Here is a 23,819-nt window from a genome sequence, read left to right as displayed (position 1 = left end):
AAGGCGTTTAAGCTCCTCTAAGAACGTAGTAGTCCTTAAACGTTAGCGGTATTTAATAAGCGCTATTATATCGTCCGGCTTATGATTATATCGACAGTGTTTAGGCTTATTCGAATGCCGTATCTCCTACTCCCCTTTAGGCTCGTCTCGTATAGTAGCAATAGCGTAGAAGTAGAAAGGGCAACTATATCGCTTAGACTTCTTCTTCGCCTTGTTCTTATCGGTCTTAGTAAAGCTAGTATAGTAACATACTACCTTATAGCGATACCGCTATCTAGCACGGTTATAATCCTTAGAGCCCTTCGGATCTGGTCTATATTCGACGCCCTCCTCTTTTCTAAACGCGTAGTAGTAATCGGTCAATTCCTTCTCGCTAGAGAACGTGTCTTCTCGCGGTATAGGACTATCTAGTACCGGCTTCATAATCAACGCGTACTTCTGAGGCCGTAGTAATATAGAGCGTTTTGAATATTAAGGTCGTATAAAGGTGTGAGAGGTGATAGACCGCGTTCTTCGACGCCTACGCGCATCTGAGTCGGAGCGGTCAAAACAAGGTGTTTCTAGTAGTATAGGCGGTTCGGCGGCGGCGGTAAGGTCGATAGTAGGTGGCTGTGATACTAACAACACCGTCTCGTAATCGTCCATGTCGATATTGAGGTAGTAGTGTTGTAATGGATGAGATTAGGCTTGAGAAAGTGCGAAAAATGAGGTCCTAGGAGGGCGGATTTCGAGATCACCTCCTAGTGCCGCTGCGAGCCCATAACAACCTAACAACGCGATTAGACGCGATAACATTAGCTTGAATTGATGCGATATTGAATGCCATTTGATACAGGAGCCTATATGGCTATATCTGAATTGTGGGTATTGCTGGGGGGAAGGCGGCGATCTGGGGGGAACGGAAGTATCGAGGCATCTTTTCTGCCAGCGAGTCAGTGGCAGTGGGAAACGCCGAGGACCCTGCCGTGCCTGCCTGTGAGCGCTGACGACAAACGGAACGCGAACATGCCGCGCGGACCCAGTGACCTTGGCTCCCCGCCCCACCTCGGGCCGGATGATCTCATCGCCGTTGCGACCTTGCCACCTCCTTTTGGCATACCACTTGCGCCGAGAGGCAAACCACACTGTTTGTCAGGCCGCGAAACATACCAAGATGGCTTTGATCAGTCATCCCCAAGCATCACAGCATCGAGAAGATGTTCAGAACTATCGGAAGAGCCATCAAGGGCCTCCTGCTCCTCACACTGCCCATTACCATCCTGCCCATCTTCAGCGCAGTCTTCGGCGGCATTGGCTTTAGCATCTGGCACAACCGTCATATCACTGAAAACACAGACAAGTTTCTGTACGAGATCAAGGACTCGCTGCATGACTGGGGAGTAGGTGGTGGCGTGCCTAGCTTTCGGGACTTCCAAGACACCCACAATGACTTCCATCTCATGAGAATCAACAGCAATGACTGGACCGCCAAGCTAGGATTGCTCCTGCCGGAAGAGTACACCAGCTGCCGTGCCACTGCCAAGATGCCGAAGGAGCAATGGGTCTGGTTGGCATGGTATGGCTTCCCAACGTACAATCTGGAATGGGATGGAGCCTTCAACCATGCGCTTCAGTGTGTTCACGCTCACAAGCCGCTCAATGCAAGTGGCTTCTTCTACGCCCAGTGCTCGGGTACCGCTGGTTTCCTCTGCGGAGTGTGGTCGACAAGACCTCCCGCGCTCGTCCACTTTGTGGTTGAAGATGAGCCTCTGGATGTAGCAGATATCGACGAGAGTCTTACATACTCGGCACCTAGCGACAAACTTGTGCCAGTCACAGCACGGATCATAGAGTTCCCACTCAAGGACGCCTACACCGGGCTGCCTCTCAACAAGTTCTCTGGCTACAAAGAGCAGATTCTATCCATCATATCCGGCGACCGCTTCTACGAGCAATTCGAGCCATATGACAGCATGCAGCAGACCTTAACGCACTTCAATGAGTATATCGATAAGTTATGGGATGCTAAGGGCACTCTTCTCAATCGCATCAACAAGATGGACACTTGGATGGTGGATTACGTCACCACCCCGCTCGGTATCGAGGACGCCATTGGCTTCATGCATGGCCTCATATTCGAACTTGTTGCAGGTCTCACACAAGGTCTGGTCATGGGCCCAGCGCAGTCGATTTGGAAATTCGTCGAACAGTTTTCGGGTCGGCCGAAGCGTGGAGACTGGATCTTGGGAGATGTCGATGATCTGTCGCAGGAGCCGGCCAATATCATGGACGACATTCTGGGAGGCTTCTGGGCGTCATTGGAAGAGACGATCGCGAAGGAGAAGAGTTCCGCCACGGCGGAGTATGAAGCTGTCATCACTTGATCCAGTCTGCATGCTGTCTATGCCGTGCAAGAGCTATTGACAGGTGATTTCCGCTTGGGCCAGTGCAGCGAGTGGCCATTGCAACACGAGCGTGGTCAGACGGTCTTAGGTTCGAGAAGGCTACAGCAATGCGCGAGCGCCCCGTGTAGGTGCTATGTTCTACGCATTGCTCTAGCACGCCGGCAGTCTCAGGCAACGTTGTTTGTAGCGAAGATGACGACGCGCTCGGCGGCAACGAACTATTTCCACCGCCCTTGTTGTAAAGAGGCCTTCTGAAGGCTTTGGATTGGCGCAAGCCGCGCACTGACTAAGGCTCAGCACAGACATTACGGCAGCACAGTGTCCCGATCAAGACGGAGAAATTGAACCTCACTGCTATCGACGCAAGGATCTGGACTTATGCTTGCAGGTTTGTGTAGCATGAGTTTGTGGCCACCCGTGATCATCAGCGTGTTGTCCTACCAAGAAGCTTGGCACGAGGAGTTCGGGCAGAGATACACCGGAATCGATTGACCTCATTTTGCTTGATACTGATGATATAATTGTCGAGGACCTGCATCTGTTCAAGACCTGACTCACAACATCGCGCCAACATGTTGTTCACGACACTATGCACACTTGGCTTGGCATTGAGTTCCAGTGCCAAGTACATCGTACCCGGCGGAAGATGGCTCGACACTGAGGGCAACTTTGTCAATGCTCATGCTGGCGATATCACAGTCGACCAAGACAGCGGCAAGTTCTACTGGTTTGGTGAGCACAAGACACAGGAGGAGCCAGAAGGTGGGGGCATTTCAGTCTATAGCTCAGATGATCTGGCAACGTGGGAGTATCACGGTCTTGCCTTGGGTGCGCACTCTTGACACTGCATTGTGTACACATATAGCTAAAGATTCTATCAGAACCAATCGAAGGTCATCCCTACATCGGCCCAGAGCACATCATACAACGCCCGAAAGTGGTATGGAGCGAGGAAGCTGACCAGTACCATATGTGGTGGCACGCCGACAACAGCTCATACGGCTGGCTGCTGCAAGGCCTCGCAACATCGGACAATATCGCAGGACCATACTCATTCGTCGATGCCACTGCTCCGCTTGGAAACTGGTCGCAAGACTTCGGCATCTTCACCGACTACAAAGATGGCAAGACATACGCCCTGTACTCCAACGGAGATCGTGTCGAGGGCCGTGATGTGTACTTGACGAGCTTCAACGACAACATCACTGCATTGGATGAAGTGGTGTATCGATGGGACAAGTTTGACCTGGAGGCACCGACAATCATTCAGACTGAGAAAAGCTACTATGCTCTGATGAGCCACAAGACTGGCTACAGACCCAACAACGTCGTGGCATTCCGAGCCGACTCACTTTCCGGACCCTGGTCACAGCCATTCTTCGTCGCACCTCTGAACACCAGGACTTACAACTCGCAATCCGGCTACTCGCTTGCCATCAATGGGACCAAGAAAACAACGTACCTCTACCTCGGGGACCAGTGGGACTCACGATCTGTATGGGAAAGTCGATATATCTGGCTACCAATGGAGATCGACGACGACAAGAAGACACTGGAGCTCGCTTGGCACGACGTATACGACCTAGACGTCAAGACTGGCGAGTACACACCCGTCAACGGCACAACATACCTCGCCAAAGACGCCCAAGTCGCCGGCGACGCCTTCAAGCAGGAAGCAAACTTCGCCAGTGGCGGTGTCATCGTCACCGGTATCGACGGCAACGAAAGCACTGTCACTTTCGAAGGCATCGAAGGTACCGGCAAGCCGCAGTGGGTGTCATTCTACTACCAAAACACTGATGACATGGGATATGGTGATCAGCCAGGTGGTTCGCCAGATCGCATTGGTGGGACGTGGATTTTGAGACGGATCAGCAGTGTTGTTGTCAATGGTAATGAGGCTGAGGTGCATGAGTTGCGACAGCGGGATACGCATAAGAGTATTATTCTGTCGACGCCGCTGCAGTTGACGCTGGCTGAGGGGAGTAATAATACGATTACGGTTGGAGGTTTGTCGAATGGGAATGGTACGAAGGGTGCTGATTTGGATCGAATTGTGGTCTACCCGCCAGAGGCATAGATGTATATGGCACTGGCAGTGTCTCAGACAGCGCGAGGCACAGAATGACAAGCAAACGAACAAGTTATTGTCTGTACAAAGTTGCACTGCATTGTCTCGCAGGCTTCAAGGAGGCCATCGGCAAGGTGAACAGCGCATTACGCCGGGACCTCCTAGCTGAGGTCCAAAGTAAGACCTATACGCTTTTCCTGGTCTAAGATAAACCCCTTAAGGTCATTCTGCGCGCGGAGCCCTCTCGATTCATGTCGAGGCTGCGGCAACCACCCATGCACCATCACCATCGCGATCCTCCGCGTGTGCAGAAGGCCGATCGCGCCCCTACGCCTCAAGTCTAGCATGTGATGAAGCGGTGACCGTGAGTCCGGTCAATGGAAGGCTATGTGGGAAGGGATCTGAGAATGCGGGAGCAAGAGGGAGGCAGAAGAGTCTGAACATCGAAGCTAGGTTCGAGTATGCTTGAAGTCCTTCTCCCATTTTGCTCTCTGTTCGGCCGCTTCATTTGTTTCACAGCCCACCATGACCTGTATCAGAAATGTTGCTGCGCTTCCCTTCATGTTTTAAGGCGCGCGGAATCCGCATTCACCGAAAGCCTCAGCTTCGCGGTGTCGACGCTCGTCTTCACCTCTTTCATTGCCACGGTCCCAGCTTCTCCAGTCGATTTTGTGAACACTCTCATGTCTGGCGTCCGAGCTGAGCCTTAGTGAGGATCTTGAGGCACCGGCGAAGGATGTTCTGTATCGCCTTGTGCTGCTTGTTGCCCTCATCCAGCACCGAGCCTGGTAGAGCTCTCAGAGCGAGATACTGATCCGAGACAAACTTGCGAGTGGTGACGTTCTGATCCAGTGCTAGGATGACATTTGCCGGGATGGATTGAGGGCGTTTGGCAGCGATGGCCCTGCACCGAGCCACCAAGCCATGCAGATTACCAGTCTCCTGGTAGTACGGCAATGGCATGACGTGGAACGCCGCCGGGTTAACCCAACCAATGAAGATGCCATGGTTGGTTGTATACTGCTGGACCTCCTTCGAGACCATGCTGCCGACCGAGCTGCTGTGTCCCACGATCAGTATTGCTTCGACAGAAGATCATATGACATGACTCACTGTGGTGGTTCTGCTCCTGGCACAGACTCGGTATCGGAGTTGTCGGGGGTGAAGTTCATCATGTCGCTGACACTGGCATCCTCGCGCTCGGAGCCATTTGGAGTGAAAATGACTGTGCTTGCACGTGAGGAGCTTGCAGAGCTTGAGGCGCTGGCGGTGGATGGCTGAGGTTTCTGGAGACCGCGACGTCTCACTTCTTCGTTGATAGCCGCTTGATGGCGCAGGAGTTCTGCGTCCGATGCATTCTCCATCGGTATGACGGCGGTCGACTCCAACGACGGTAATGGCGTGGTGGTGGTGGTGGTGGTGGTGGTGGTGGTGGTGGTTGACAATGACGGAAAAACAAGAATTGAAGGGGTGAAACAGAAAAGACAAACGCAAGCTCGGCAATGCGGCGTCTGTCGGAACAGGCAGAAGCACACGAAGTTGTGGACCTCAGGCTTGGCATGCATGTGAAAGATGATGTCCCCAGATCTGGAAGCCACGGGCAAGAGATACGATCATCATATCATCTTCTAGTCATGTCCATAGATCTAGGATAGATGTGCCTCGCACAGCGTCCCAAAAACAAGAGTTAACATCGTCGATAGCGCTTCAGGATCGACCCAAGCTTCGCTTCCACCTCACCAAGCAAAATCTTGTGGTCTTCAGTTGCTCGTCCCTGACTCCAGCAGCATATCAAGCACCTTGTACTGAGCTAGGTACTCATGGCTGCTCGTCTGTGTGTGCCAGTGGCAGCTTACTGTACACCGACAACTCGGATCTGAAGACATGAATTGGCGTGTTGAACTAGCTACGGCAGAGTGCAACCAAACTTATGATCTATGGGTATCAGTGTCCCTAGGAGCGGTATAAGTCAAAGCAATGTGGAGAGACAGGTATAAGAGACGTAATAGATCGCGATAGGCTGAACGTGGTCAGGAGCATCTTCACAGAGAACATCACGCAGAAAGCAAAAAGGGTTTGCGAAAACAAGTTTCTTTAAGACTGTTACTGCCAAGACGCTACTGCGCCGGTCTTTCGTCACTTCTTCTCTTCATCGCTTCCATGCCCACGCCTCAAGTCTACGCCAGGCTCTTCAAGCAGCCGCGCAGCGCAGCCAGAATGGCGCCATGCTTCTCGACGCCCGACTCCAGCATCTCCAGCATCTCCACCTCCGACTCAAGCACCTCCAAGATCGAGATTGCGCCGACCAGCGCCTCAACGATCTCGGCCGAGACAGAGTCTTGCTCAGCGAAAACGCCGACGACACGCGCGCGGTCAAGCATGCCCTCGAGTCCGCCAACGATCTCGTACTCTTGCGCCTCCATAATCGGCAGCGCGTGCTCGTCGAGCCATTCAGTAAAGCGGCCGATACCGACAGCATACTGCTCGAAAAGCGGTCCAAAACGGGCAATGTATCCACGGTCCTGCTCCCTAGTGTAGATGTCAGTATTTGTCGCCATCGTTCAGGCGGAAGAGCACTGACTCCGAAACAACCTCGTCCATCGCCACCACAACAGGCAGCAAACGTCCAACGACTTCGTTCGCCGCCAAACCCATGCTCACCACCTCCAGCGACAGCTCCTCCTTCTCCTCCTTCTCCTTCTTCTCCTTCTCATCTTTCTCGCCCTTCACCTCCTCTCCACCGGTCTTCTGACGGGTCGGCCTGGTAGATTCAGGCAGAGGTTAAATTGAGCAGAACATATCGACATCAGCGCGATATCACGCATCACAAGGTCCCATTGAACGGTTAGGAAGTGAAAGTGATACAGAGTCCTCGTGAGTACCAAGGCACCTGGGGCAAACGCTGCGCTGTCGCTGAGAATTTGCGCAAGCTAACGCTCGCTTCGCAACGGCGCCTCCAAAACACAATACAGCGCTGGCAGGCGCGCAACGGCACTGCATTTGTGCATCTGGAACTCGCCCATTCGGCTGGCTACACCCATGCAGCACTCATCAGGCGCTCCAAGTAAGTCCGCCCAGCCTCTGGAATTCCCCTTTCGAGGCGGCGCATCGTCCTTCAACACGCAACCTCGATTCGACAAGCACATGAGCTCGGCACTATCTCTTCGATTCCCCCAGCACGATCCGTGCGCTGTCTGAATTCGACATCGCGCGTTGTAGCAGGTCCCACCAGGCGGCCGGCACAACGAAGACGACCTCCCGCGAGCTCGTGAGCTCTTCCATTACCTTACGGAGCCAGAGCAAATCGCTCTCCTGAAGGCCACGGACAGTGGGGCGGTGCACTTGTTTGCTTGGAGCTGGAGGCGCTTCACTGCCGCATGTACGGTCGTCGCCACCCCATAGCCTCTGCAACGCTTGTATGTGGTACGTTTTGATGTGTAGCAGCCCAAACACCTTCGCCTGATAGTAGGGGGCTCTACATAGCTACGAGACCATTTTTCCGTTTGATCAAAGTTATCGGTGCAGTGGTGTCTCATATCACGAGCAATCTTTGGCTTGAAGCGCGACGAACGAGTCGTCCCAATCAACTCGATTCTGGTGAGGGCTCCGTAGACTTGTGTTGTCTAGGCAGCCGATGGATCCATCATCTTCGTGTATTCATCCATGGTCTCTCGTATCTTATATCCTCATCTCATCGTATCCCTACACCCTTCCCACCACCCTCCCACCCTCCCTCCCAGAACCCCCACCCCTCAACTCCAAATCAACTTCTTAAACCCATACCCCAAACTCTCCATGTACCCTGTACTCCTCTTCGCCTCCGCCACACTAATAACATCCCTCTCCTGCACCTCCGGCGGCTTATCCGTCTCAATATGCTGGAACCCCCTATCAACCTTGATCGCTTCCACCATCGCCTTGTGAATTTCGTCCGTGATGTGCTTCATGATCTCCTGCTCGGTCATGGACGATAAGTGGTCAGTTTCGCCCTTGGCTGCGACAGCTTTGGGAGGGAGTGCTTTGAAGGCGAGAATGCGGATCGTGGCGTTTTTGATGGCTTTGTCGTCTTTCTTGGAGCGGTTGCTGGTCTCGTGGGTGTCGTGGGTGTCATGGGTGTCGTGGGTGTCGTCTGCGTGATCGGCGTCTACAGCGACGGATAAACTTCGTGTATTCGTTCGTACAGCGGTAGGTCCTTTCGAGTTGTATCGTAGTGCGAAGCCAGTGTTCCTCGCCTCATCTAGATGTGTGCCACCAAGTGCACTCGTGATGTATGCGCCTCGCCAGATCTCCTTCAAATCAAGCAAGTCAACTCGCTCGAAACTCCCAACTTTCTCCGTGTCCCAATCAAAGCGGCAGAAGTAAAGAGCTTTGCCTGTCAGGAGTAGCACGCACTCCTCGAACGGCATTGACCGCAGCGTATTACTCGTCCTCGGACAACTCAGCGTCCAGCCAGCTTTCAGCTCCTCTTGTGGATCCTCCAACACGATCTTGATGCACGTGTCGATGGCGTTCTGTCGAATATGTCTCATATCAAGAGCATAGTCCTGGCTCATCATGTCCGTCTCAAAATCGTCAAAGATGGCAGGCCCGGCATTACCGAGATAGTAATCGATGTTGATTTGGAGGAAGTAGTCACCAAAGATGTTGTTATAGTAGCGGTTGAGCGTCAAGCTGAAGTCTGAGAGTGCGCCTGTCCAGTTCCGCTTCCGTGTTCGAGTGAAGTCGCCTTTCAGTGCTGAAGTACCGGCGTATTGCTTCGAGATCGCGTCGCCATTGTCAGCCCAGAGTGTATTGAACCAGTGCGTCTTTGGGTCGGTTTTCAGGTCGATGTTAAGACCGAGCTCTTCCAGCTGTTGTTGCAGCGCCCAGCCGGCGACAGCTGACTGCGTCACGTTCGTCCGATCGAGACAATCCATGCAGTTCGTCCTAAGTATGCCCGTCTGTTGTCGGACGTTGCGGTCGTTCTGCTTCACGATCCAGCCGAAAGAGTTCAGCTTTCCTTGCAGCGAGTCCAAGAGGATCTGCACATTCTCGAACTTCATGCCTTTACACGCTCCGTGGAAGTCGAACCATTCGAAGCCGATCTGGTTGCCATCTACTCCACCATGTTCGTTCAACAGTTTTGCTTGATTCTCGTACGCTTCACCAATGCTGGCCTCTGTACCATGCTTGTCAATAAGCGACGCGCACTGTATGTTACCATATCGCTTGCTAACAGCCTCGAAGTGTTTCTTGAAGGCAGCTTGATTCGTTGCCTCAGAGCCAAACATGACCGGGAGCGGTTTGAAGCTGTACGGACTCTGTGAGAAGAAGAGCGGGATAGACCCTCGGGTTTGCAGTAGTGAGAATGCCTTCTCTGAATCGTCCCATGATTGAGATGACAGAATCTGCTCCGTCTCAACATTGTTCGCAACGTTACCATCATCGTCGATACCTCGCCGTAGGTATCGTAGACCGGCACGCTTGACCGATCTCCGCGAGATGATCGTGAGCAGCAAATCATGCTTAGTCCCTTGAGAATCCCGCTTGTCATCCTTGTTCGTGTTCTGCAGCTCTATCACCTCAGCAGCGTCATGCGCAGCTTCAGCAACGATATCACTGTCTGTGCCTGCTGTGCGCTCAATCGAGAACGCTCGCTGACCGACAAAGCCTTGTAGCAATGGCAGCACGAGTGAGTCTTGTCCTGCATCCACAAATGGCTTCGTCAAGTGTCTGTTCCAGAAGAATAACGGATCAAAGCGCTTCCACAAAGGTACATCGGATTGTGACCGGCTACGCTGCGCCAGACTGTTCGATAGGTCGTGATCGTAGGAGAAGTAGAAGCCGCTCGAGCTGTAGTACAGTCTGGCGCTCCTCAAGATTCGAGGCGTCAAATGCTCGATGGTGCTGTGCTGTTTGGTCGCCTTAGTCGTAGGCGATGTCGAACCCTTCCCTTCTTCGATATCCTTTTGCTCTTCCTTGCCTCCCGCATCCTGTCCCTCCGGCAAAGCCTGCACCATCTCCTTCTCCTGCTCCTTCGTCAAGTCCCCTTCCTTCACATCATCTGTCCAGCCCTGCTGCCTTGTAACCGCATCCTTACTGCCATTCTTCGTGAACCACTGACTCGCAAGGCTGCCATATTTCCCCTTGTCCTGAACCACATCCTTCACAAACGTCGCACTCTTCTGCAGCGCGCCTGGCTTCGGCGGCTCTAATGCCTTCGCTTCACTCTCTGGATCCTCTCTCTGTGCTGTGGCAGGCGCATCGTCCACATCATCTACCGAGATGGTCGAAGAGGCGTCATCGTCAGCACCTTCGTTATCCGTCTCTTCGTCATTCTTAGCGCTCTGCTGTAGCAGTTTCTGCGCTGCACTGATAGATTTCTGGGCTTCGTCGCGGTTGTGGAGCGGGATGAGGGTCGCGTCTGTGATTCTGTAGATGGGTCTCTGTCGGATTTGAGCAACTTGTTCGCGCTTCGTGATGGCAACGAGATAGGAAGAGGAAACGAGATTCAGCAGGCCTACGCTTGCTCAGCATGGAGTAATGAAGATTGCGTTGCATGGATGCTTCTACCAACAATGCCATGGACTTCAAGTCCTGTGTCTGCACCGTCGTCTTTCTTTGACCCTGGGGAGATCTTGTTACTGCCATACTCCAGTCTGATGCCGCTAGCATCGATCGATGAATGTCGCTGGCCAGCGGGTTGTAAGAAGAGGCCGTCTACTGCCGCGAAGATCAGGAGCTTTCGAGCAAGACCGGGCATCTCGAAGTTGTGTATGTGCCCTGCGACTTGTGCAAGCCGCTCATGAGGCAGGTTCATGTAATGTACATGTACAGAACCAAGTCGTTCGATCACAAGACAGAACACATCATACGTCATGATCGCGTGTTCACGTGCAGGCCACATGTGATGGTCTCAATTGTATTGAGTTGAAATGAGGCATGGTGTAAAAGCTCCTGTATACATTCAGCTGGTGAATAGACGACTCTGTACACGTTGGTATGCGTCTACAGCAAATCTGTACAGCCACCACTGTCTACCTCTGCTACTTCAACGTCCCATGCTCATCTTGCGGCGCCTTCCTCGTCAGAATCTCTTCTACCTTCTCCTTTACACCCTGCTTTCCATGCGATTGACCCAGGAAATGTTCCAAGATCTCCTCACGACTCTTTTCCTGCTGCACCTCTTTCCTGACGCTATTCTCCGACGGCAGACCGATCCATGCATGTGGGTACGACTTGAAGTCCTCGCCGGTTGAGCCAGCTTCTTGGTTCAAAAGATCAAACTCGGTGCGGTGGTTGAAGAAGCTGGCCACGTCCTCTTCTGAGACTTCTTCCAGTGTGGACGGAGTCCACGTTGGTGTGCGCTTGGGTTTATCGACGAGAAGGGCCGTTACGCCTTCCACAAAATCGGGGTGCTCCATGAAGCGGGAGGCAATGGCGTGCTCCTTCCTGAAAGTCTCGGCCATGCTCCATGTCTTACCCTCGCGGAGCTGGCGGAGGGTGACTTTGACGGATGTGGGTGAGCGCTGGAGGATGGTCTTGCGGGTCTTAGTAGCCCAGTCGGCTACTTCAGGATATCCAGGTGTCTTAGGGTCCATGTTCTCAAGGCCCTCAAGAGCATTGAGTATACCATCGATGTCGAGAGCAGGCTGGAAAACGTAGTCAATTGCTGAGCGGATGTTGCCTCCTACTGGTGCGCCGATTGGCTGGTCGTGTGGCAGGCCAGTCACAAACTCTTCGATTGTTCGGTTTATGATGCGGTGGCGGTGCGAAAGGTCGTCGTAGTCCTTGAATTCGAGCTCAGCAAGACGTGCCTCCAGGTCGGGCAGTGACGAAGAGTGGATGTAGTGTGTCGCGATACCAGCGTAGAAGACATTGACACCCTTGATCTGCTCGGAAGTCAAAGCGCAGTAGGTTCCCAGCTCGCCGTCCATTCGTGGGAGGAAGAAAGATGCGCCAACATCGGGGAAGAAGCCGATAGTTGTCTCCGGCATGGCAAATACCGTGTTCTCGGTGGCTATGCGGAAGGGCGCATGAAGCGACAGACCAACACCACCGCCCATGGTGATGCCGTCGATGAAGGCGACGTATGGCTTTCGGTATGTGGAGATGAGGTGGTCCAGCTTGTATTCCAGTGCGAAGTAGTCCTTGCTCTCCTGCTGACCTTCGGTTCCCTCCTTGTTCCTCTGTGCCAGCCACGCAACATCACCTCCTGCACAGAATGCTCGTCCTTCGCCTTTGATGACAATCACGTTCGCCAGGTCGCTCTTGCTCCACTCTGTCAGCCTGGGCACGATCTTCCTCGCCATGCTCCCATTCAGCGAGTTGAGCTTCCTCGGTCGGTTGAGGGTGATGTTTCGCACGCCGCCTTGGTTGCTGAAGAGAACATCGTTGGGTTCGTCGCCCGGTAGTTCCTTGATTTGGTGTGCAGATGCGAACTATGGCGCTATGGTCAGTCAGTCGGCGGCAGCTAGCCGAGGATGAGCGTCAACTCACAGTTCTGGCTGCGTTCTGCTGCATGGCCGGGCTCAGGACCTTGGCTTTGAGGGGCATCGTTACAGGCCGAGCAGATGCAAAGCGTCGACAGCAGGCGTGGAGGAGCATTGGGAAGATATTTGAGGGAGCAGTTTTGTATGGGCCGTGGAGCTACTCAAGCTATATGTACCATTGGGGAGGCCGAACACTCTGCAGACCTCGGCAGATGATGATGTCGTCCAGGGATCGTTCCAGTGTCTTGTTGACTGTCCGGAGCGTCCTGTGTGACTGTGTCGACAATGGAGAGCAGCTGTATGTGCGTGTATGCAACAGACGTCACCGGCAATGTGTGTGTGTCTGCCAGGTAGGAGGTAGTTCGGCAGTGAGAAGGAGGAGATGCATCTCCTTGCAGCAATGGGCCAATGGCAAGCTTACCCTGTCGAAAGTGCACGTGACACTAAGAAAAGTGGTAATGTTGTCACCGAGTTCAAAGAACAGTACATTCTGTACTGCACTAGACTAGACATCGACCTCGTCCTCCTCTGCTGAGTGTGTTGTTCCCTTTGCTTCGGCGCCGGGTATCCAGTGTACTGTCAGTGTCCTTCCAAACAGCCATGTCTTTCGCCAGGACGTTCCTTCGCACTTCGCGTGCTCTGCGCACCAACACCTCCAACCCGATGCAATGCGCCTTGAACACCAGCGGCCAGAAGCAACTCATCAACGCCACACGGACATATGCCACAGTCTTTGAGCGTAGCAAGCCTCACGTCAACATTGGAACCATTGGGCACGTCGATCACGGAAAGGTGAGGAACAAATGTAGCATACGAGGTGGCAAGCAGACACTGATCAATGGATAATGGTAGACAACCCTCACAGCAGCCATCACCAAGCGACAAGCAGAGAAAGGCTTCGCCAACTTCCTCGAATATGGCGCCATCGACAAAGCGCCCGAAGAGCGAAAGCGCGGCATCACCATCTCCACCGCCCACATCGAATACCAAACCGACAACCGCCACTACGCCCACGTCGACTGTCCCGGTCACGCCGATTACATCAAGAACATGATCACTGGTGCCGCCTCCATGGACGGCGCCATCATTGTCGTAGCCGCTAGCGATGGTCAGATGCCCCAGACGAGGGAACACTTGCTGCTCGCCCGGCAAGTCGGTGTCAAGAGAATCGTAGTCTTCGTCAACAAGGTTGATGCCATTGAGGATAAGGAGATGTTGGAGCTTGTCGAGATGGAGATGAGGGAGTTGCTTTCATCCTACGGCTTTGAGGGAGACGACACTCCAATCGTCATGGGTTCCGCCCTCTGCGCACTGGAGTCTCGCCAGAACGACATTGGCGTGGAGAAGATCGACGAGCTCCTCAACGCCGTAGACGAGTGGATCCCAACCCCAGAGCGCGAAATGGACAAGCCCTTCCTCATGTCCGTCGAGGACGTCTTCTCCATCCCAGGCCGTGGCACGGTCGCATCCGGCCGTGTCGAGCGTGGTGTGCTGAAGAAGGACTCCGAAGTCGAGCTCATCGGCAAGAACAACGCCCCCATCAAGACCAAAGTCACCGACATCGAGACCTTCAAGAAGTCCTGCGACGAGTCCCGCGCCGGTGACAACTCCGGTCTTCTCCTCCGTGGTGTAAAGCGTGACGATGTGCTTCGTGGTATGGTCATCGCCCAGCCAGGCACTACCAAGGCGCACAAGAAGTTCCTGACTTCATTGTACGTGCTCACGAAAGAGGAGGGTGGACGCCACACTGGTTTCGCCAACAACTACAAGCCACAGCTTTTTTTGCGAACTGCTGATGAGTCTGCGGCGCTTACATGGCCAGAGGGCAGCGAGGGCGAGAAGGAGGGCAAGCTAGTTATGCCAGGTGACAATGTGGAAATGGTGTGTGAGATCCACAAGCCACTTGCCATTGAGCAGGGACAGCGCTTCAACGTTCGTGAGGGAGGCCGAACTGTCGCTACTGGTCTTATCACCCGTGTGCTCGCATAGGCGCACAATCAGCAACGACCGTATGTGATCGCTAGCAAGGAAGGCCAGGCTTCTTCCCCTGGCCAATGTATGATGAATGTACAGCACCGGCTGCCATAGCACAGCCTACTCAGCTTCGAACGACTGTAATTTGCTGTACTTAACATTGCGATATAGGCGCCATGGAAGAATGAGGACCAGGGGAGAGGGACGGAAGGAAAGGAAGCAATGCATAGCCAGGGCGTTGTGAGAAAGAAAGAAACTTTGTAACTCTAGCATAACTTTTTTGATACCACCAAAAGCCACGATCCCAGCTCTTCGACCATCATGACCTCTACAATTCACTTCCCAAACATCTCTAGCCTCGGATCATCCAAGGCTTCGATCATGTTCCCCTCTTATCATCCTCTACTTCTGCTTTGCATGCTGCCTCCCATACTCACACAACACGATCCCCGCCGCCGTCTGTACATTCAAACTCCTCGTAATCCCCACCTGCCTTATCTCCACCAGCACATCACACTCCCCCAGCACCTGCGCCGGAATTCCCTCCCTCTCGCTCCCCAAAACCAGAACACACTTCTCCGGCAGAACACACTCCTTCTCACCAAGTATAACACTCCGATCCGTCTGCTCAATCCCCACAACCTTATACCCCTCCTCCCTCTTCTTCGTGGCAAGGAATGTCGCAAGGTCGGAAGCGGGGAGGGGCAGGATAGGGAAGTGAAAATGCGAAGAGACGGAGGTGGAGGTAAAGTCTTTGTTGGAGAGGACGTTCGTCGAAGGCACGAAGAAGGTGCCGGCGCCGAAGATCTCAGAGGCGCGGGAGATGCCGCCGAGGTTGTAGGGGTTGTCTACGAGGGAGGCGATGACGAGGAGGGTGGTGTGGCGGGTGCGGGTTGAGGAGAGGTAGGCGGCGCCTTTGGTTTGGAGGGCTGTTGTGGATGTGGAGAGGGAAGTGGAGGTGAGGGCGTTGGTTATGGTGGTGATGTTGCGGCTTATTTTGTCGTCCTTGGTTTTTGGCAGGATGCTTGACTTGGCCGAGGGCGTTGTGGATCTGGCAGAGGGTATAGGGTCACCGAGCGGCATGCATGAAGGCGGCAATGAAGCAGGATCCTTGGCGTACAGAGCCACAAAGTCTTCGCGACTCGTTTGTCGCTGCTCAACGTGATCGAGCTCGTACCATGGTCCTTCCACGAGATGGGTTAGGGTATGGTCTTTGACGGGATCTAGCTTGTCGATCTGCCGTTCGAGAGGCGGGTCCCCAAATCGTTCAAGGCTGCGGATGTACGCATCAAGCTCGGTCAGTGCAGTATTACTGGTGATGGTGGCCCACTTCCTCTCCCTCGCGAGGTCCATGAGGTTAGGGACCGACCATTGCGCCTCGTGCCGAATCACGACTTTTGAAGATGCTGCCATGGGTACGAATAGGGCAGCAAGATCGAACGCGAACGCTTCAGTCGAGCCTTCAACTTTGGCGAGCGTGACACCCAGCTTCATCAACGATGCCAGGAATTTTGGATTTGAGTGATGATCTTTGGTGCGTAAGTGGTCCAGAATGCCATTTTTCAGTCCCGGATGGTGGATGTATGCACGAGCTATCATCCACTCCAGCAGATACCGATATTTCGGCAGTGGCTCAACGGAAAGGTTGTGATACAGATCACTCACAACGCTCATTGCTTCCTCATGGTCGACGTACGGGAGATACTGTTCAAGGGCGAGAAGCAGCACTTGCAGTTGCAGCCCCGTCTTCCACGGACTCACACTAGGCGCGGGGACCTTCTGTGTCGACCATCGTTCCAGGATAGTCTCTGCGACTTGTTGGATCACGCGTCGATCGACCGCCCCCAGTCGACTCACTAGGTCCAGTAGAGCAGCGTAGCCGTAGCTTTGGCGAGGGCCAAAGTAGAAGCTGTGATCGAAACGTGTCATTCCTGGGTCGAGCCCTTGTAATAGAGGGATGATGGCATCTTCCAAGCGTGCGTCTATGGTCAGACCTGGTGGATGCTCTGCAAGGCCAATAACAGCCTGGTCAAGCCTGAGCATCGCAGAAGAGTTCGGTATCTGCAGTGACGCATCTCGGACGGCAGTGACAATCGGTGCCAGAAGGTATGCCCGCTTTTGTGCAAGTTCCAGCAACCTCGAAACTTTCTCTGTCAGTAGTTCATCGAGACCACTTGTCGTTGCAGATTCAGCCAAGGCGAGTTCGACCAGACGTCGATGTGGAACCAGCATTGGGAGAACCGTGAGTAGCGACATTGGGTATTCCAGATAATCAGCACTCTCGAACACATCCTCAAGCATCTCCTTCAGACGTAAAGCGTCGTTGGACTGATCGGCACTCTCCAGCTGTGCGACTGCTGTCACCACCTTCTGGATAGCATCGCCTTCGTTCCTATCTCGATTTGACTGCACCAAAGCCATTGAAGCTATGTTCCCGTGGACATGAGCTGATGCTTCCAATGGCAGTGCCGTGGCCCTTTCGAGCACTTCTTGCCACTTCCGTGCAGAGGAAGTGACCGGTTTAGTGGCGGCTTGCTCGCCGTGTCTTTGCACATAATGGTGACTGAGGTTCCAAGAGGTGGCCAAGATATAGTCGCGCGAGACTTCCGGTAGTCCTGCCCAGGTAGGGATCCTCGCGATGCTCTCCAGCTGAGCAGTGCTAAGAACCAGCTTGTCACTCGCTAAGTACGCTTGCCTGATGCCTTCGACCAGGTAAGCGATCGCATAAGCAAAGTTATTGGCCTGCCGTGATAGGACGCTTTCCAGGATAGCGTCGACCACACCGTTTGCAACAGCTGAAGTGTTCTGCAACAGTTCGGCAATGTATAGAGCCAATCGGTCACCATGCTCACAGCATGTTAGCTCACCTTCCCTGTGCAATGTCGAAGTGAACATGTGCCCACCCGTGACCCAAGGAAGGAATGCTTGCCGAAAGAAGTCGAGGTAGACATCGACATCATCGAGTCGAGGCTTTGAAGCCATGATCCAGGTGCCAATATACTTGCGATTCGATTCCTGGAGTTTCGGATTGAAGGCACAAGTGAGAAGGGTGTACAGCCAAACCGGGTTGACCACGGACTGTGAAGAGGAGAGAAAGTCGAGGTCTGCTTCGCACTCCATCACTTGATTCAGGTAGCGACCAAGGATAATGGTCTCGAAGACCGTAGAGTATCGAGCGTATTGATCGGCTACCGCACTTGGCGCTGCGAAGTTGTCAGCTACGATGGGTCGTCATCACTTACCTGCCAGTACGCAGGGCTCGATGGAGGGGCTGAGCCGGTATCGTAGCCTTTTATGGCATAAGCAGAGGCAATCGCATCCAGCGATCTGGAAGACACGTACCTGGCACATGGTCACCGTTACTGGTGATGGCTGATATCAATGCTGGATCCTGGACGCACATCCCCACGGACGTTTTCAGGATTTGCAGGGCCGCCTTGCGCCGCTCAGAGTCACCATATCGCAGACCGCTCACGGTCAAGTCCCAATACTCCTGGTCAGAGAATATTCTCGCGTCAATATTTGGACTTGACGAAATCCAGCGTAGCCAAAGCGAGAACCCAATGGTCTCGTACGTAACGTCAGTTGACCGAGCGAGGTGCCGGATGCATTGCCATAGCTTGTGCTGCTCGTTGAACGATAGACTTCTGCGCATTCCGAGCATAGAAGATATTGTCTCTTGTGCTGCCGTGTAGAGTCCCTTGTCTGACGCACCGACCAAGACATAGCAGGACTCGAGTAGACTGCGGATCTCGTCGTCCGCGATGCTCGTGAACCCCACCCGGTTGAGAAAATGCAAGATCTGCACAGTCCTTGTGATGGCTACTGTCATGGTCTCGTCATTCTCGCCAGTCATGCCATTCCGTTGGCCTTTCACAGCTCGGGGGCTTGTGGCCACAGCAATCCATTTGCTGCGTGAGCCTTGGACTCCCTCAGCAAGATCAGACACATCTTTGCTTGCGCTAACGCAGACTGCTTGTAACAGCACGTGGTGGTCATTGCAGACCGCAGCCACTTGATCGTAATCTCCACGTTCAATTAGTCTTTGAAGACGTGATAGCAGTACCTTATGCGCTGCATCGTCATGATGGAGACCAAGTAATGTAGCAGTCAGGTCAACATCAGCCCTACCACTCTCCTCATCTAGAGAAGAAGCTAGCTGCTGCACCACATGGCTACGCTCATCTTCCTTGACGCGTTCGAGGAGCAGACGTGCTGTGCTGCTCCGTAAAGCGCTCATGTAGGAGAACTTGGCGGCAAAGATAGTGGACCTGGGTAGATGTAGACTGCGCGACCTTAAAAGGATCTTGGAGACGGCTCTCATGAATCGTTAGTTAGCATTACAGTGCGCACTGCAGGATGACACTGAAGCCGTGATGGTCATGCTTGCCTCTGGAAAAGTCGCGTCTGGGACCCCTGTCTAGCGCCGAGGCCAACGCGTAACTTTTGAGGTTCTGCTGACTGGATCTGACCTTTATATTTCTTTCGACCAGTCGCAGCATCGTCATCATGCGATCGACACGTGTGTACTGTATTAGGAGCCAGCCGCATCGCGTGGCCATCTCGAAACATCACTGGTGAGTATCGTGCTGATTCTGTTTTCCTTTCCTTCTCACCTTGGCCATCACCGTCAGCTCCTCCACATGGCGGCAGACGATGAGACCAGGCGGCATCAGGAGCGAGGAAGGAGTCAAGTTGACGGCGAGAGAGAGCCGCTCTTGGGCAATCAGCGACAAGGTCCCCTTGACGGTGGCGAGGATGGTGACAGCAGAGAACTACTACACTTCAGCGAAGATGACAAGGAGAATCCGAGAAACTGGAAATACTCGACCAAGATGTTGAATGTCGCAGTCATTGCTGCAATGTCCATCCTCAGCCCGCTGGCCTCGAGCATGTTTACACCTGGTATCGACCAAATAGCGGAAGGTCTGGACACAAACACCGACATGGTCATTGCGTGTACGACAGGTTTTGTGGTCATGCTTGGGCTTGGGCCTCTGATACTGGTAAAAATCCTGTGACCATCACCATAAACCTGTGCTGACGACTCGTAACAGGCGCCCCTCAGCGAGACCTTCGGACGTCGTATAATGTACCTGATATGCTTCGGAGTCTTTGCCCTTCTGCAAATACCATCGGCCTTGAGCCCAAACATTGCTACGCTCATCAGCATGAGAACACTCTCAGGCTTCTTCGGATCAGTCGGCATTGCCAACGGAGGAGGCTCTCTCAGCGACATGTTCATCCCAGAGCAACGTGCCGGAGTCTTTGGTTGGTACTTGCTCGGACCACTATTGGGACCTACACTCGGTCCGCTGTTCGGAGGCCTCATTGTGCAAAGATTGAACTGGCGATGGATATTCTGGGTCCTGACCATTGTCTGCATTGTCAACGTCACGGCTGCTTATTTCCTACTCAAGGAGACCTACCCTCCTGCCATCCTCGCGAAACGCAGAGAGCGACGTGAGAGAGAGGAGCACACCTCGAACAAGTACAGCTTCGAAGGCGAAGATACACGTCCACTATACATCAAGCTGCGATACTCCTTGACCAGACCACTTCGGATTCTCATGCAGCCAATAGTCTTCACTATGAGCGTCTATCAAGCCATACTTTTCGGCACCACTTATAGTATATATACTAACATGCAACCCATCTTCCAAGGCGAATATGGCTTCAACACGGAGCAGGTCGGCCTTTTGTATCTTGGACCTGGCCTAGGATTCTTGGCGGCGGTGTGGTTCCTGGTTCCACGAATTGACACAATCTACAAGCGTCTCAAGGCTCGCAACAACGGCAAGGCTTTCCCAGAATATCGCTTGCCTCTGGCGAACATTGGAGCGGTCTTCATACCGGTCTCACTGTTCTGGTTTGCTTGGACGGTGCAAACGCATAAGCCTTGGTATGTCCCTATCATCGCGACGTTCTTCTACGGCATTGGACAGGTCACCATCCTGAACTGCACAACAAACTACTACATCGATTGCTTCGAAAAGTACGCAGCCAGTGCCATCGCTGCAGGTGCTGTCTTTAGGAGTGTGGTCGGCGGTAAGTCAAGCTCTATGTTCACTCTTCGTTGGATGAATCAGGCTAATGTTCGTTCTTTCAGGAGTCGTGCCGCTCTTCGCACCGAGCCTGTTCGACAGCTTAGGCTATGGATGGGGCATATCAGTCTTTGGCTTCCTATCTGTGGCCATAGCCCCAGCGCCATTGATCTTCTACTTCTACGGTGGACTAGTACGAGAAAAGTTCTGGATCGACTTGTGAGGGTTAGAATATCGACAGATTCAAACGGCAAGTTGAATAGCATACCGTTGTTAAAAGAGCACAAGCAGTGTACTCAATATTGTTCTCGCACGTGTTGTCATTCGGCTCTCCCTGCATGTATGTATTTTGACAAGCCGCGACTGAACCCTGTCCGCTGGTGGGGCAATTCGTCTTGACTCGATCTAAACTTTTCGAGCCTGAACTTGAACCTGCATCACAACCACCAATGGACCGATAACATTCGCTCACAGTATGCCACCCAAGTTAGAGACGCCAGTCAATGGCGACGCGACGCCTAATCAGCAAAGTGCGGCAGGATCTGAACAAACCTCCACTGGCACCACGCAACCTCCGAACAACGATGCACCTACACCTACGCCGTCAGCCTCTGGTAGCACACCCGCTCCTCGACCTGCTTCACAGTCGCGACCCTCACCTGCAGCGCGTGGAAGAGGTGGTGTGGTACCCAAACCAAAGTTCGTAGGACGAAGATCACAAACGCAGCGTCAAGAGCTCGAACAAGCGGCAGCGAAGCAGAAAGCGGCAGAGGCAGCCGCTGCCGCTGAAGAGGCCAAGAGAAGCGCACGGGAGGCAAAGCGCTTTGGCTATGGCAGAGGCGGTGGTGATCGAGGTCGTGGTGGGAGAGGGAGAGGGCGGGGCAGAGGAGGACACATGGCTGACTCGAATCGTCAGAGGGAAGAAGCTGTGCCCAGTGGGCCTTTTAGTGCCGGGCAGGCTGCGCATGATGCTTCTTCTCGACGATGGGGTCCCTCTGGAGGCGGAGGCGGTGGTGGTGGATTCAGTGCAGGAGGCGGAGGATCTGGGTCTGGCGGTGACTCGAGGTACAGCGGCGGAGGACGATCATCTGGCATGGGAGGAGGGTCGGGCATCAAGGCTGAGCCTGGCATGAATTCGAGTATGGGCGGCATGCACATCAAGGCAGAAGATGGAGGCTACATCTCCAGTGACGATGAAGAGACGAAGAATCAAGGACCAAAAGCGAATATTGATCAAATGACGGTCATCGATCTCGAAGGAGGGGAAACTAATTACGACGCTATGGCACCAGTCCGTCTGTCTCGAGTGCCGCACAGGGATCGAATGGTGGGATTGAGCGCTGAAGATGAAGGACTCTTCGACAGTAGTGATCAAGCCGACGGCGCGGACGACAAGAAAAAAGGCAAGCAGAGAGCCAAGGACGTTGTGGTTACTGGTTCTACTCAGAGGTCAAAGAGACCAACGGCGTACAGCTCATCGGACACAGACGGCGAGATACAGATCAAGGAGGAACCAACAGACAATGATCAGACCAGGCCTGCCACACCAGAACCAGTACTTGCTACAGACCCGGTACTGCAGCAAAGCCCGGTATCCTCGCCTGAGAGCAGGAGCAAGGCCAAGGAGAAGGTGAAGGCGACTGTCGATGCTGCTCATCAAGATGATGAGGACTTCGTCTTCGCTAGCCCGCCACGATTCCAGACACAGGCTGAGAAAGACGAATGGGAACGATTGCAACACGATATGAGGGAGCTCCGCAAAGAGCTTGGTGCCCTCGTACCACCTTCAGCACTAGTACCTCCCGATGCTGACGGCGACACTGCGATGCCAGAGACCACTCCGGCCATTGAGAGAATGAAGCAGACGCAGACGGAGAGGGAACTCCACGTCTACGTCTTCCAGTTCCCGCCCGTACTACCCAGTCTCAAGCCGGTGCTCGTCAAGCCAGACCCGGAAACAATGACAGATGCGCAAGCAGGCGAGGAAGCTATGGATGTCGACAAGGAGCCGATTGAAATCAAGGATAAAGGCATCGCATACAAGCAACCGACACTCCCATCAGGCTCAGTCGGTAAGCTCCGCATCCACAAATCCGGTAAGGCAACGTTAGACTGGGGCGGCACACCCTTCGTCGTAGCCAAAGGCGCAGATGCTACCTTCCTGCAGAACGTGATGATCGGAGAACTTCCCGACGTGAAGCCACCAGCGCCAGCCAAAGATGCCAAAGACAAAGATGCTCCTCCTGTTCCTGTCGATACCAGCAACATGAGCGCGAGAGGCTTGGGCATGGGCCAGATCAGAGGGAAGTTCGTAGTGACACCTGACTGGGATGAGATCTTGAGATGAGGTTGCGGGTTTCGCGCATTTTGTGACTTGTGTCGACTTTAGCGAGGCGTCTCGGTGGTGTGATGTACTACTCAGATACCCAGGTACTGTTCTACGGAAGCGGTGCTGAAGGTCTCAGCATTGTTGTGCATTCTAACATGGGCGAACTTTCTAGTGCAGCTCGCCTATTAGCTCAATCTATAGGGTGTAGAGACTACGGCCGTAGCCGAGCTTGCGAGGCGACTATAGTAGTTACTATACTATATAGATTAAGCCTACCGCGTAGTACTATAGCGACGTATAAGCTTACGAACACTCGAGCGAAGGTCGCTAAGCCTAGTAGAGCGACACTATTACCTCGAGTAAGAAAGGGGGGTCTAGAGGGTCCCCCCTAGGAATAACGAGATAGATCTAGATACTATATACGCCTATACCTCGCGATAAGAGCCTATTGTAGGTAGAGAAGGCCTAGGGGGTCTTCCTAAGAATAATAATAAGATAGATCTAGATACTATATACTATCGCGATCTAAGCGTATATATAGGTAAT

At 53.4% G+C, this 23,819-nt stretch overlaps 9 protein-coding genes across 9 annotated transcripts; 5 read left to right on the top strand and 4 right to left on the bottom strand.

Moving 5' to 3' along the window:
- Window positions 1-1,196: 1,196 nt before the first annotated feature.
- Window positions 1,197-2,363, top strand: CLAFUR5_03008 (uncharacterized protein; the record flags this gene model as incomplete). The annotated part of the gene is made up of 1 exon (XM_047902156.1): window positions 1,197-2,363. The coding sequence occupies one exon, from the start codon at window positions 1,197-1,199 to the stop codon at window positions 2,361-2,363; it is 1,167 nt and encodes a 388-aa protein (XP_047758463.1).
- A 593-nt stretch (window positions 2,364-2,956) lies between these two features.
- On the top strand, window positions 2,957-4,464 carry CLAFUR5_03007 (uncharacterized protein; the record flags this gene model as incomplete). Its single annotated transcript, XM_047902155.1, has 2 exons — window positions 2,957-3,212; window positions 3,266-4,464. 2 exons carry the CDS (start codon window positions 2,957-2,959, stop codon window positions 4,462-4,464), a joined length of 1,455 nt encoding a protein of 484 aa, XP_047758836.1.
- A 672-nt stretch (window positions 4,465-5,136) lies between these two features.
- On the bottom strand, window positions 5,137-5,819 carry CLAFUR5_03006 (uncharacterized protein; the record flags this gene model as incomplete). Its single annotated transcript, XM_047902154.1, has 2 exons — window positions 5,137-5,515; window positions 5,569-5,819. 2 exons carry the CDS (start codon window positions 5,817-5,819, stop codon window positions 5,137-5,139), a joined length of 630 nt encoding a protein of 209 aa, XP_047758837.1.
- Window positions 5,820-8,207: 2,388 nt separating this feature from the next.
- Window positions 8,208-11,254, bottom strand: CLAFUR5_03005 (Phosphatidylinositide phosphatase SAC2; the record flags this gene model as incomplete). Its single annotated transcript, XM_047902153.1, has 2 exons — window positions 8,208-10,954; window positions 11,008-11,254. 2 exons carry the CDS (start codon window positions 11,252-11,254, stop codon window positions 8,208-8,210), a joined length of 2,994 nt encoding a protein of 997 aa, XP_047758838.1.
- A 226-nt stretch (window positions 11,255-11,480) lies between these two features.
- On the bottom strand, window positions 11,481-13,041 carry CLAFUR5_03004 (3-hydroxyisobutyryl-CoA hydrolase, mitochondrial; the record flags this gene model as incomplete). Its single annotated transcript, XM_047902152.1, has 2 exons — window positions 11,481-12,875; window positions 12,934-13,041. 2 exons carry the CDS (start codon window positions 13,039-13,041, stop codon window positions 11,481-11,483), a joined length of 1,503 nt encoding a protein of 500 aa, XP_047758839.1.
- A 485-nt stretch (window positions 13,042-13,526) lies between these two features.
- CLAFUR5_03003 (Elongation factor Tu, mitochondrial) lies at window positions 13,527-14,915 on the top strand (the record flags this gene model as incomplete). Its single annotated transcript, XM_047902151.1, has 2 exons — window positions 13,527-13,718; window positions 13,779-14,915. The coding sequence occupies 2 exons, from the start codon at window positions 13,527-13,529 to the stop codon at window positions 14,913-14,915; spliced, it is 1,329 nt and encodes a 442-aa protein (XP_047758840.1).
- A 387-nt stretch (window positions 14,916-15,302) lies between these two features.
- Window positions 15,303-19,224, bottom strand: CLAFUR5_03002 (putative methyltransferase TARBP1; the record flags this gene model as incomplete). Its single annotated transcript, XM_047902150.1, has 2 exons — window positions 15,303-18,103; window positions 18,243-19,224. 2 exons carry the CDS (start codon window positions 19,222-19,224, stop codon window positions 15,303-15,305), a joined length of 3,783 nt encoding a protein of 1,260 aa, XP_047758841.1.
- Window positions 19,225-19,543: 319 nt separating this feature from the next.
- On the top strand, window positions 19,544-21,167 carry CLAFUR5_03001 (MFS transporter cpaT; the record flags this gene model as incomplete). The annotated part of the gene is made up of 3 exons (XM_047902149.1): window positions 19,544-19,906; window positions 19,958-20,948; window positions 21,010-21,167. 3 exons carry the CDS (start codon window positions 19,544-19,546, stop codon window positions 21,165-21,167), a joined length of 1,512 nt encoding a protein of 503 aa, XP_047757482.1.
- Window positions 21,168-21,419: 252 nt separating this feature from the next.
- On the top strand, window positions 21,420-23,291 carry CLAFUR5_03000 (uncharacterized protein; the record flags this gene model as incomplete). Its single annotated transcript, XM_047902148.1, has 1 exon — window positions 21,420-23,291. One exon carries the CDS (start codon window positions 21,420-21,422, stop codon window positions 23,289-23,291), a length of 1,872 nt encoding a protein of 623 aa, XP_047758842.1.
- Window positions 23,292-23,819: the final 528 nt, after the last annotated feature.

Source organism: Fulvia fulva, chromosome 2 (assembly GCF_020509005.1).
Source record: "Fulvia fulva chromosome 2, complete sequence".
Taxonomy (NCBI): Eukaryota; Fungi; Ascomycota; class Dothideomycetes; order Mycosphaerellales; family Mycosphaerellaceae; genus Fulvia; species Fulvia fulva.
Note: the sequence above shows the minus strand (reverse complement) of the source record. Positions and strands in the feature narration are given on the sequence as shown.